General features: G+C 46.6%; 1 protein-coding gene across 7 annotated transcripts in view; it reads right to left on the bottom strand.

Moving 5' to 3' along the window:
* The window catches only part of LOC144485487 (NACHT, LRR and PYD domains-containing protein 3-like), a 190384-nt gene that overhangs the window by 89163 nt on the left and 88763 nt on the right, over positions 1–12458 (bottom strand). For all 7 annotated transcript variants that reach the window (XM_078203616.1, XM_078203619.1, XM_078203618.1 and 4 more), the window contains one exon: positions 7413–7499. In XM_078203616.1, the coding sequence (XP_078059742.1) occupies positions 7413–7499 (87 nt within the window). The remainder of the gene's footprint in view (positions 1–7412; positions 7500–12458) is intronic.

Genomic DNA, 12458 nt, shown 5'->3' with positions numbered 1-12458 from the left:
AACTGAGTGCAGTTAGACAGAGACACCAGGAGATGGAGACAGTGAGTATTCTAACTGAGTGCAGTTAGACAGAGACACCAGGAGATGGAGAAAGTGAGGGGGGTAACTGAGTGCAGTTAGACAGAGACACCAGGAGATGGAGACAGTGAGGGGGGTAACTGAGTGCAGTTAGACAGAGACACCAGGAGATGGAGACAGTGAGGGGGGTAACTGAGTGCAGTTAGACAGAGACACCAGGAGATGGAGACAGTGAGTATTCTAACTGAGTGCAGTTAGACAGAGACACCAGGAGATGGAGAAAGTGAGGGGGGTAACTGAGTGCAGTTAGACAGAGACACCAGGAGATGGAGACAGTGAGGGGGGTAACTGAGTGCAGTTAGACAGAGACACCAGGAGATGGAGACAGTGAGGGGGGTAACTGAGTGCAGTTAGACAGGGACACCAGGAGATGGAGACAGTGAGGGGGGTAACTGAGTGCAGTTAGACAGGGACACCAGGAGATGGAGACAGTGAGGGGGGTAACTGAGTGCAGTTAGACAGAGACACCAGGAGATGGAGACAGTGAGGGGGGTAACTGAGTGCAGTTAGACAGGGACACCAGGAGATGGAGACAGTGAGGGGGGTAACTGAGTGCAGTTAGACAGAGACACCAGGAGATGGAGACAGTGAGGGGGGTAACTGAGTGCAGTTAGACAGGGACACCAGGAGATGGAGACAGTGAGTATTCTAACTGGGGCTCAGGAATGGAGTGTGTGGTGGGGTTGAGGATGATGCGACAGAAACCTTTCTCACACTGCCAGTGGTTCGGGTCTGGAATTCACAGCCGGGAAGTGTGGTGGAGGTCGGCTGCATCGAAGCAGTCAAAAAGGAATTAGATGATTTTTTGAAGATAGGCAATGAGCTACGAAAATGGATACGACAAAAAGGCTGGAGAATGACACGAATTTCGAATGTCAATTTGGTGAGCTAGTGCAGACACGATGGGCCAAATGGCCTCATTGTGCTCCGTAAGAATTCTGTGGAGACAGTGGTTGAAAATGTTATCGATATTTCAACTGGAAGTTGGTGATGTTGCCGTGTGGACAGTGTTAGTAGCCACAGTCTCCAATAGAAAGAGACACAATTTGGTACATGTCGCTTCAGGGATACAACTTAGTAAACGTGGGGATATGGGAAGAGTTGGGACTCCATTAACCCCACAGCCAGTACGAGGACCAAACCCTCAACAACAGCGTCATTCTACATCACGCTGGAGACACCGAACCAACTGAACTAACCAACTCCACACAGAGCCAGAACGGGCACAGTAAATGTCTGACAGGTTCAGGAAATCCGTCCACTCAGGCAGCGCAGGCAGAATCACAGTATTGTTAGAGAGCAGAAGGAGGCCACTCGGCCCATCGTGTCTGCACTGACTCTCCGAATGAGCAATTCACTAAGTGGCATTCCCCCACCTTCCCCCAAAACCCTGTGCATTCCAGAGCTTAACCACTGGCTGCAGGGGACAGCACAATTCTGGCAATGCTGGCACCAGATTTAAAGGCAGCCAGCAGCGCTTTTAAAGGCTCTGAAGGGAGCAGTGAGGGAGCCCTGGTTAATGAACAAAGGGCTGAAATGGCAGAAGGCAGATTCAACCCAATTCGCTGACACTACCCTGGAAATTCTCAAGGCTATTTTGGTTTGGAGGAAGGTTCTGTTCCCTCAGGACTGGAGAACGAGACCTGTCACATCAACCCAAGCAAGTCTGGATAGACACTGCCAAGGGTCTGAGCAGTGGCTGCAATGAGGCAAAAGATGAATAATCTGATATGTTCTGACAAGGTGAGCGTTAAACTTACAGGCTGATATGTGAATAAGGATGAAAGAGAAATTGTGGAAAGAACATCTCCACCCAGACACTGGCAATGTCCAGACAGCAGCATCAATCTTCAGGAACATGTCAGCCTCTCTGTGAAGGGTTACATGGAACATAGGACATAGAACAGTACAACACAGTACAGACCCTTTGGCCCACGATGTTGTGCCGAGCTTTGTCCAAAACCAAGATCAAGCTATCCCACTCCCTATCATTCTAGTGTGCTCCATCTGCCTATCCAATAACCGCTTGAAAGCTCCTAAAGTGTCCGACTTCACTATGACAGCAGGCAGTCCATTCCACACCCCAACCGCTCTCGGAGTAAAGAGTCAGTCAGAGATGGCTGCTGCACTGCCGACACTGAGTGACCATCCTGGTGGTCCCATGATGGGCAGTCTAAATTAGCGTCAGGTTTGTGTGTGTCTTTGATGGGTGAGTAACAATGGAAATTTATGTGCTTGTAGAAGAGGGCACAGAGCGTCAGAGAAGGAGCCAAGAGTGACAGTGTCTGGATTGTGTCATCCTTATGCCAATGGAAGATGCAGTGCTGGAGCTGGGAGACCTGGAGGCTGGGTGGGCAATCGCTGATGGTGAGATGGGCTGTGGATCCAGAGAGAGTGAGTGAGTGAGTGAATGGATGGGCACAGGAGAGACTCTGCTACTGAGTCCAAAGCCTGGTGCTTGTGTGTCTTCTATTGGTCACATGGAGCTCTGGGTTAGGAACAGTCTGCAGGACATGTTGGAATGTGCATTACCCTCTAACATTCTTCACTCTCTCACAAATCAACAGCTGCGGTGAGCGGGAGACAGGCGTGTAGCTCTGAAGATGGGGAGGGGTCAGAGGATGGATTGTCACATTATACTCTATAACGTCCGCCAGAGCAGATAATGTCTCTCACGATTCGCAAAGGGGTTACAATCTGGCAGCACAGGAGAGCACACACAAACCCGAGCAGCTGATGAAGGCAGCAATAGCTGAGTTCACTCACACTCTCGAGAGGACAGGTCATTGTCAGCTTCAGGAAGATGAAATGTGACTGGAGTCTTTAACAATGCAGCAGATACTGGAGCTGCAGCGTAGGATACTTTAACATTTGGTGGAGTTTCCAAAGGCTGTGTGTATCCATACACAAAGGATGGAGGAGTCAATCCAGGCCAGCAGTGTTACCATGTCTCAGGTATGAGCACAAATAGCATCCTCCACAGAGAGATTGGTGACCTTCATGGAGAGTCACATCCAGCCCATCACCCACAGGAAATACACATGAACCTGCATGTTCTCACCACCTCCATGAGCTCTGTGGAACACGGGCTGTGGGAGGGGTGGGAAAATGTGCCTGGAGTAACTGTCAGGAGCTCCCCAGCTGAGCAGGGAGGGTCCAGTTTGCCCTGAATGGATAGAGGAGCGGCTGCCTGCAGTATTCGGGAGCTCCTCTCAGGATGCCTCTGGTGTGGGCAGTGGGTCCCCTTCTGCTCCGACTGTGACACAAGCACCTCACGAAGCTATGATGACGGAGACAACTCCAGCATCTGTGCAGAGGACCCGCAGTTGGCCGGATCCTTCCAGGACTCAGGAAATCCGAGGACAAAGGCCACGGTCATCGAAATTCCCAGATGAGAGGAGAGAGGTAAGATGCTGCCTGCAGCTCAGCGGAAAGTGCGGGGATGCCGGTGGTTGTCATGGTGGGGTTGCTTCCTTGGGTTTCACAGGATTATACTTTGTTATTACTGGTCACTTTGTTATGTCTGTATTTTGAGTAAATTCAGAGATGGAGCACCACTAAAAAAATCCCTCACCATATTACTGGGTGTTTAACAGTTCACTGGGAATGTGAGATGGGAAATACAGCACTGAATCAGGTCAATACAATTCCAATACCTTTGTTTCATGTCGTGACGGCTCCAGGGAAATTATAAAACATTCACAGAAACAGCAACAGTGCTGGAGATGGTGAAGATTTATTACACTGAATGGCTGAGAGAGTTAAGGTTCTTGGAAAACATGTCTGCATTACTGAATCTCCATCCTCCCTGACACATATCCCATGTCCCTGGCCTGTGGTCCATGGGGGTTCCTCATCATGAAGCATCTGGTCAACATTGTATTGCATCACACTTTGTTCAAAGCTTCTCCACTCTAGATCCAGGTTGTATGGAACACAGCACAACACCTGGACATTTGAGACCCTCGCTGAGTATATTGAATAGTTCCACCAGATCTATCTTTAGAATTCCTCTGGCCTGTGCAATGGTCACACTATTTGTCCTGTCGCAGCTGTTTTTTCTCTCTTCCGTGACTGTGTTTGGGTTACACACAGGCACAATTACCCACCTCTACAGTGGGTAGCGCTTGTCTTTATTAATTCTTTCAAGGGATGATGGTATCACTGGCAATGCCAACACTTGCAGCCCATCCCCAATTGCCCTTGAGAAGGAGGTGGTGAGCCATCTTCTTAAATTCTGCAGAGCATCTGGTACAAAACCGCTAGGAAGGGACATCCGGGATTATGATCCCGCATCAGTGATGGAAAAGCAATATATTCCAAGTCAGAATGGCGTGTGGTTTGGAAAGAAATCTGAAGCTGGTTGGTGTCCCATCCTTCTGATCTCCTTGGCCATCTCGGTGATGGATAGTGCCTGTTTGGATGATGCTGGCTCAGGAACCTTGGTGAGCTGCTACATTCCACCTTGTATGTGGTAAAATACTGCCACTGTGCGTCAGTGGTAGAGACAGTCAATGTTTAGTTTGGTGAATGGCCAGCTGATCCAGTGGGCTCCTTTTCCATGGATGAGCTTCTTCAGTGTTTTTGAAGCTGCAGACAATCCAGCAAGATGAGCGGATTCCATCACACTGCTGACTTGTGTCTTGGAGATGGTGGGCAAAAATTTGGGAGACAGGAGGTGAGTTCCTCATCTCCGAATTCCCAGACTGTGATCTACCCTTGGAGCCATAGTGTTTACAGTTCAGTGTCTGTTCAATGGTCCCAGTGCGCCCCCACCACTCAGGATGTTGATGGTCGAGGATTCAGCGATGGTGCTGCCATTCAATGTAAAGGGAATTATGGTTAGATTCCCGTCTGTTGGAGATGGTCCTTGCCTGGCATTTGTGCAGTGAAACATTACTTGCCATTTATCAGGTTAAGCCTGAAAGTTCTTCAGAGCTTAAGACGCTAGCTCTGTCGAAGAGTCATCCAGATTCGAAGGGTTAGCTGTTCTCTCTCCACAGAAGCTGTCAGACATGCTGAGCCTTTCCACCATTTTCTGTTTTGTTCAGGTCTTGCTGTTTATGGACATGGACTGCTTCAGTCTCTGAGGAATTGTGAACAGTACTGAGCATTGTGCAATCATTAGTGAGCATCCTCACTTCTGACATTATAATGGAAGGCAGGACATTGATAAAACAATTGAAGGTGGTTGGGATTTGGACATCACCCTCAGGAACTCCTGCAGTGATGTTCATGAGGCACTGGAAGGATGACACTTTTCTGACGTTCAAGAGCAGACTGATGGAGCAGCAATTCATCAGATTGGATTTGCCCTGTTTTTTTCCACATTGTCCGGTAGATCCAGTGTTGTAGCTGTACTGGAACAGCTTGGCTAGGGGAATGGCTAGTTATGGAGCACAATTCTTCAGTACCATTGCTGGGGTACAGCCAGGCTGACAGAGTTTGCAGTATGCAGTGCCTTCAGTCATTTCTTTACCTCACATGCAGTGAATCAAATGGTCATCTGTCATGTTGGGGACCTCAGGAGGAGGCCGAGATTAATCATTCTACTCAGCACTTCTGGCTGAAGATGGCACTGATGCTCTGGGTTCCCTCATCAGTAATGATGGAATTCTTGTGGCATGTTTATAGAATCATAGAATTCCCACAGTGTAGAAGGAGGCCCTTTGGCCCATCGAGTCTTCACCAATTCTTTGAAAGAATATCATATCCAGGCCCTATTTCTGTAACTCCACATATATGGCCCACTAATCCCCGTAACCTACACACCCTGAGATACCAAGGGACAACTTAGCATAGCCAATCAACCGAACCTGCACATCTTTGGACTGTGGGAGAAAATTGGAGCACCCAGAGGAAACCCACACAGACACTGGGAGAATGTGCAAACTCTACACATCAAGTCACCCAAGGCCGGAATTGAACCCTGGTCCCTGGCGCTGTGAGGCAGCAGTGCTGACCACTGTGCCACCTTGTCGCCTAATGTAACCGGCATGTCCAACATTTTGTGGCATGTCTAACACTATTTATGACTGGATATGGCAAGACAGCAGATCTCTGATCTGATCCATTGGTTTTGGTGTGAGTGAGCTCGGTCTATCATATGCTGCGTCCGCTCTGTGGTCTGGTGGCCATGTGCTGGAGCTTCACATCTCATCTTTAGATAAACCCAAGTCTCATTTGGTAGTACATGTAAAGAAAATTAGTCGTAGTAACACAGTACTGGTTGCTGGGGAAAGCCCAGCTGAAGAAGGGGCTTAGAGCTTCGGAAGCTTGTGTGGCTTTTGCTACCAAATAAACCTGTTGGACTTTAACCTGGTGTTGTTAAACTTCTTACTGTGTTTACCCCAGTCCAACGCCGGCATCTCCACATCATGAAAGCCACTGTCAGCTTCCGATAAATGAAAAGGTACAGTTCACCTCTCCTGCCTGTTTCCTGTCACTCAGATAACTTCATATCCAGGCTGCTTTTGCCTCTTTTATTTCATGGTCTCCAACTTTGCTCCCAAGCTTATTTTGTGTCTACTAATAGCGGACAGTGTTTTTAATAACACGAATACTGACAGCAATGGTATATTTAGTATCATTATTTGTGTTCTTAAAAACAATGTCCATTATTGATAGGGACATCATTCAGACTATTCTGCACTGTGATTATTGCCATTGCCAGCTGAGCTGTGCCTTGAACTGCTGGGCTGTAAGCTCTGGAATTCTCTTCATAACCCTCCCCACCTCCATCTCTGCATTCTCTTTTCAGATGCTCCTTAAGCTCCATTTAACGTAAATTTGAGAGTGGATCCCTCGGGATAAAACTCATCAGAATTCAATGTAGTTTGTAATCTGCCTTACCGATATACAGCAGTTTTCTACATTTAATCAAACTGAGAAGCCGACAGACATAAACATCTATAATCTGAATGACAAATTAAACTAAATTGAACATGCGACCAGCCATATCTGGGAATTCTATAAACATTTAATTGTTTTGTTCATCTTTTTTATTCTCATGAATGGATTTGAGAATAATTATAAATGATTAGTTAATTATTTCACTCCTGAATCTCGCATTTATTGTAACTCAGGTTCAGACACATCACTGACTGGTTTGTACTGAGAGCAGAGGTGAGAATATCTGAGGCTGTTACTCTCCAAACTGGAGATCAGAGAGAGAAAGATTTCAGGAATCAGAGTAAATCCGTGGTGTTTAACACGAATACTGACAGGAATGATGTGGAATGGTTATTAATGACACGATTACTGACACTGATAATAATTTACAGTGTCAGACATCCACTGATTATTAACACAATCTCACACAGTCTGATACTTACTCCAGTTTCTGTATTTTACATTCTGGATTCCTCAGAGCCGCAGACACTAGTTTCACTCCTGAATCTCCCACTTCATTGAGACCCAGACTAAATGGAGAAAGTGAGAAACACATTAAATTCAAATTAATGTTCAGCAGGAAAAATAGCTGGATCTATTTTTGTGTCAGAAACTTAGCACGAGTGGTGACCTGATTCAAGTTACGATATTATATCTCATCCAAGTTGATCTTTCTCTGCACCCCAGCTGTGACTGTGACACTGCATTCTGGACTCTTTCCTTTCCTTCCCTATGTACGGTATGCTTTGGCACTAATAAATGTGACAATATTAAATTAGATAATATCAAACCCTTTCTGTTGAATGGAAAAGGCAATAGTCAGCATTGAAAAATGATGAACAATTAACTCTTTTACACCTCTCAAAATGTATATTTTGTTTAATTGTCCATGGGATATGGGTGTCGCTGGCTCGACCAGCATTTAATTCCCACTGCTAATGGCCCCAAGAGGAGGTGATGCCCACATCCTGTGAACAAGCAAGTAACGTTTAAACATGTCCCACATTCTGGTCTCATTTCCTGATCATCAGAATTACCCTCCTGAATCTCACTGACCCTGCCAAGATTCCAAAAATTCAAATCATTTCTGCTGTTACATAAATCCAGGATTTTATGAGAATTGTACATTTCACAGAGAGTTAAATGATAAAGCTGCGAGAGTGGATCGCTCGGGATTCCCCGTGCTTCTTAACTATTGACATTGTATCATCTGTATAATATCTCAGGGCAAGTTAAAGTGTGAAACTGTGCTAACTGTTGCTTTAAGGTCCATCCCCTAAATTTTATACAACAAGGAAAGAATATTCTCCCATTAGAAAGTTGAAATATTTCTGTTTGATTAGTTTATAGGGGAGGGGTGTCTCCCGCTACATTCCACAGTAAACAGGCTCTACATTTTCCGCAGGTCTGGCTCGTGTTCTATCTCCGGGAATTACCATGAGTTCTTACTTCCAGTCGATCCTCACATTTTTCCGATCAGGGCCATTGTGATCTCCTGGACTCGTTTCGATCGCCTCAGGGGGTCGGAGAGGAATTTCCCAGATTTTTTTTCCCCCATATTGGCCCTGGGGTTTTCACTCTGGGTTTTCGCCTCTCCCTGGAGATCACATGGTCTGGAATGGGGGGGTGGGGGTGAGTTAATAGGTTGTGGTGAACAAAGCATCGTGTCTGTGAGGGACAGCTCGGTGGATAGGATATTGGTATGTAGATAGGCTGGAAAATTGGGCGGGGATCCTGGATTCAGGATTCAATCCTGGACCGGGGAGCGGCGCGGGCTTGGAGGGCCGAAGGGCCTGTTCCTGTGCTGTATTGTTCTTTGAATCATAGAAACCCTACAGTGCAGAAGGAGGCCATTCGGCCCATCGAGTCTGCACCGACCACAATCCCACCCAGGCCCTACCCCCACATATTTACCTGCTAATCCCTCTAATCTACGCATCTCAGGACTCTAAGGGGCAATTTTTAAACTGGCCAATCAACCTAACCCGCACATCTTTGGACCGTGGGAGGAAACCGGAGCACCCGGAGGAAACCCACGCAGACACGAGGAGAATGTGCAAACTCCGCACAGACAGTGACCCGAGCCGGGAATCGAACCCGGGACCCTGGAGCTGTGAAGCAGCAGTGCTAACCACTGTGCTACTGTGCCGCCCAGGGAAAGGGTTATCCGCAAACCCGGTTTCATATCACTGACAGTTTGACTGGAGCTTTTCCAGCAGCAGGTTTCCTCATTCAGGAAATTCTGGTTTCCTCGGCTCAGATGTAAGCTCTGCAGTCCTGTCACATTTAGCTGTGAATGGTAGTGGATGATGAAACAACAGAAGGAGGAGGCTCCACAAATATCCCATCCTCATGACGGAGACGACTAATACATCAGTGCAAAAGATATGGCTCAAATATTCGTAACCAACTTCAGTGGCTAAACCGTTCAGAGGTCCCCAGCATCACAGATATTTATCAGCGAATTCGATTCACTCCACATGATGTCAAGAAATAGCTAAAGGTAATGGATACTGCAAAGACCACAGATCTTGACAATATTCCAGTAACTGTACTGAAGATTACTGCTCCAGAAGCTGCTCTGTTCCTCGCCAAGCTGTTCCAGTAGAGCTACAACACTGATGTTTACCCAAAATAGTGGGAAATTGCCCAGATATGACCGTAAACAAAAAGGAAAGAACAAATCCAATCTGTCCATTTACCACCCCATCAGTCTCCTCTCAATCACCAACAGAGGAAGGCGTCATCGAGACTATCAAGCAGCATTTAATTAGCAATGACCTGCTCGCTGACTCTGAGCTTGTGTTTACTCAGGGTCACTCAGTCCCCTACCTCATTACAGCCTTGATGCAAACACGGACAGCAGAGCTGAAATCAGGATGTGAGATGAGAGTGTCTGCCCTTGACATCATGGCAGAATATGACCACATGTAGCAAAAAGGAGCCAGAGAAAAACTGAAGTCAATGGAAATGAGAGAAAAAAAACTATCTGCCGGTTGGAGCAACACCAGCACAAACAAAGTTAGTTATGGTTGTTGGACCATCTACAAGATGCAGTGCAACAACTCACCATGGCTCGTTACACAGCACTGCCCAGTCTGTGATTTCTATCCCTAAGGACAAGAGCAGCAGATGAATGGAAACATCACCACCTGGAAGTTCCCTTCCAAGATACACACCATCCTGACTTGGAAACATATCATCGTTCCTTCAGTGACCGGGTCAAAATCCTGGAACTCGCTTTCTCACAGCTCTGTGGGTGCACCTACACCACAGGAGTCACTAAATGCAATTCCAGTGATATAATTGTGAGCATAGTTGCTTTCCAAGCAGTTGATAGGGGTTTAATTCCCAGATATCTCAGTTTGTTGGAGTGTGTGAAGAGAGGGTCATCTCAACTCCAGGAAATGACAGCAGGAAGTTCTCAGGAGAGTGCCCTCGTCCCAACCATCTTCAGCTACTTCATCAATTAAATTTCATCCATCATAAAGTCAGAAGTGGAGATGTTTGCTGATGTCTGTACAACGTTCAGCACCATTCTCGACTCCGCAAGATAGTAATGCAGGACCTGTCCATATTTAGCAAGGCTTGAACAATATTCAAGGAAGGCTGACAAGTGCCAGGCGATGACCATCTCCACCAAGAATGAATACAATCATCTCCCTTCACATTCAATGGGATTATCATCACCTGAATCCTGAGTATCAGCACCTTCGATGCTACCATTGGCCAGAAACAGACTAGACATATCATTACTGTGGATTTTAGAGAAGATTGAAGGCCAGGAACTCTGCGCAGAGTAACTCACCTCCTGACTTCCAAATACATTTCCACCATCGACAAGACACATGTCAGGAATTTAAATACCATCCACTTGTCTGCATGAGCACAGCTCAAGATTCAGGAAGCTCGCCACTATCCAGGATAACTCTGCTTGTTGACTGGTGCTCCACGTTCAACATTCATTCCATCCACCACAGAGGTACAGAGCGAGCAGTGTGTACCATCTACAAGATGCAGTGCAACAACTCCCAATGGCTCGTTACACAGCACCTTCCAATCCTGTGATTTCTATCCCTAGAAGGACAAGCAGATAAATGGAAACATCTCCACCTGGAAGTTCCCTTCAAGATACACATCATCCTGACTTGGAAAGATATCGCTGTTCCTGGGTCAAACTCCTGGGACTCTTTTTCACAGCTCTGTGGGTGCACCTACACCACAGGTGTCCCTAAATGCAATGATGGTGATATCATAGCGAGCATAGTTGCTTTCCAAGCAGTTCATACAGGTTTAATTCCCAGCTATCTCAGTTTGTTGGAGTGGATGAAGAGAGGGCCAGGAGGTCGTAACCACAACCGAAAAGACTGGGTCAATCCAATTTAGTCAAGTCTGCGGCTCCAGCCTGGAGCAGTAGTGTTAAACTTAGCTGAGGGTTGGAGGGTCAGTTGATCATTCAGCTACTCTGAGCCGGCCCTCGCTGAGTTCAAAAGGGAAATGGTGAATCTAATAGCGACACAGAGGAAACTAAATTCATTGGTTGGTTAAAAAAAAAATGCCGTTTTCGACTGGCTTTATATTGCTGTGAACTGGAGGAAGCAACTGAAAGGGTCAATGATGGTTCTGCTGTTGATGTGGTGCACATGGATATTCAAAAATCATCTGATGCAGTGACACAACAGACTTGTGGCATAAGCTCATAAAATAAATGGGAAAGTAGCAACGTGGATACAAAATTGGATGAACAAAGAGTAATGGATATTTTCAAGGCTGGAGGATGTCGGTAATGGAGAACCCTAGCGGTTGGTATTGGGATCCTTGCTTTTTCCAGATATATATGAATGATTTGGGTGTTTGGGCGGCACGGTAGCACAGTGGTTAGCACTGCTGCTTCACAGCTCCAGGGACCTGGGTTCGATTCCCGGCTTGGGTCACTGTGTGGAGTTTGCACATTCTCCTCGTGTCTGAGTGGGTTTCCTCCGGGTGCTCCGGTTTCCTCCCAGTCTAAAGATGTGTGGGTTAGGTTGATTGGCCATGCTAAAATTGCTCCTTAGTGTCCTGAGATGTGTAGGTTACAGGGATTAGAGGGTAAAACATGTAGGGATATGGGGGTAGGGCCTGGGTGGGATTGTGGTCGGTGCAGACTCGATGGGCCGAATGGCCTCTTCCTGCACTGTAGGGTTTCTATGGTTTGCAGTCTCGAGGAAAATTTCAAAGTTTGTTGATCACAGAACAGTTTGAGGCATTGTAAACTGTGAGAAGAAGAGCTTGGGACTGAAAAACAGACTATGGTGGAGTGTACAGATAGGTGGCAGATTCAGTTCAATGCAGAGACGGGTGAGGTGATACTTTCAGGAAACATGCACATGAGGAAGCAATATAAAATAATCGGTAGAATTGTTAACGGATTGCAGGATCAGAGGGACTGAACACATATGTGCATCGATCATTGCCATTGGCAGGGCAAGTGTAGGTAGCAATTAATAAAG

Source organism: Mustelus asterias, unplaced genomic scaffold (assembly GCF_964213995.1).
Source record: "Mustelus asterias unplaced genomic scaffold, sMusAst1.hap1.1 HAP1_SCAFFOLD_195, whole genome shotgun sequence".
In the NCBI taxonomy this organism is placed as follows: Eukaryota; Metazoa; Chordata; class Chondrichthyes; order Carcharhiniformes; family Triakidae; genus Mustelus; species Mustelus asterias.
The sequence above is the reverse complement of the archived record's forward strand: the minus strand, read 5'-3'. Positions and strand labels throughout refer to the sequence as shown.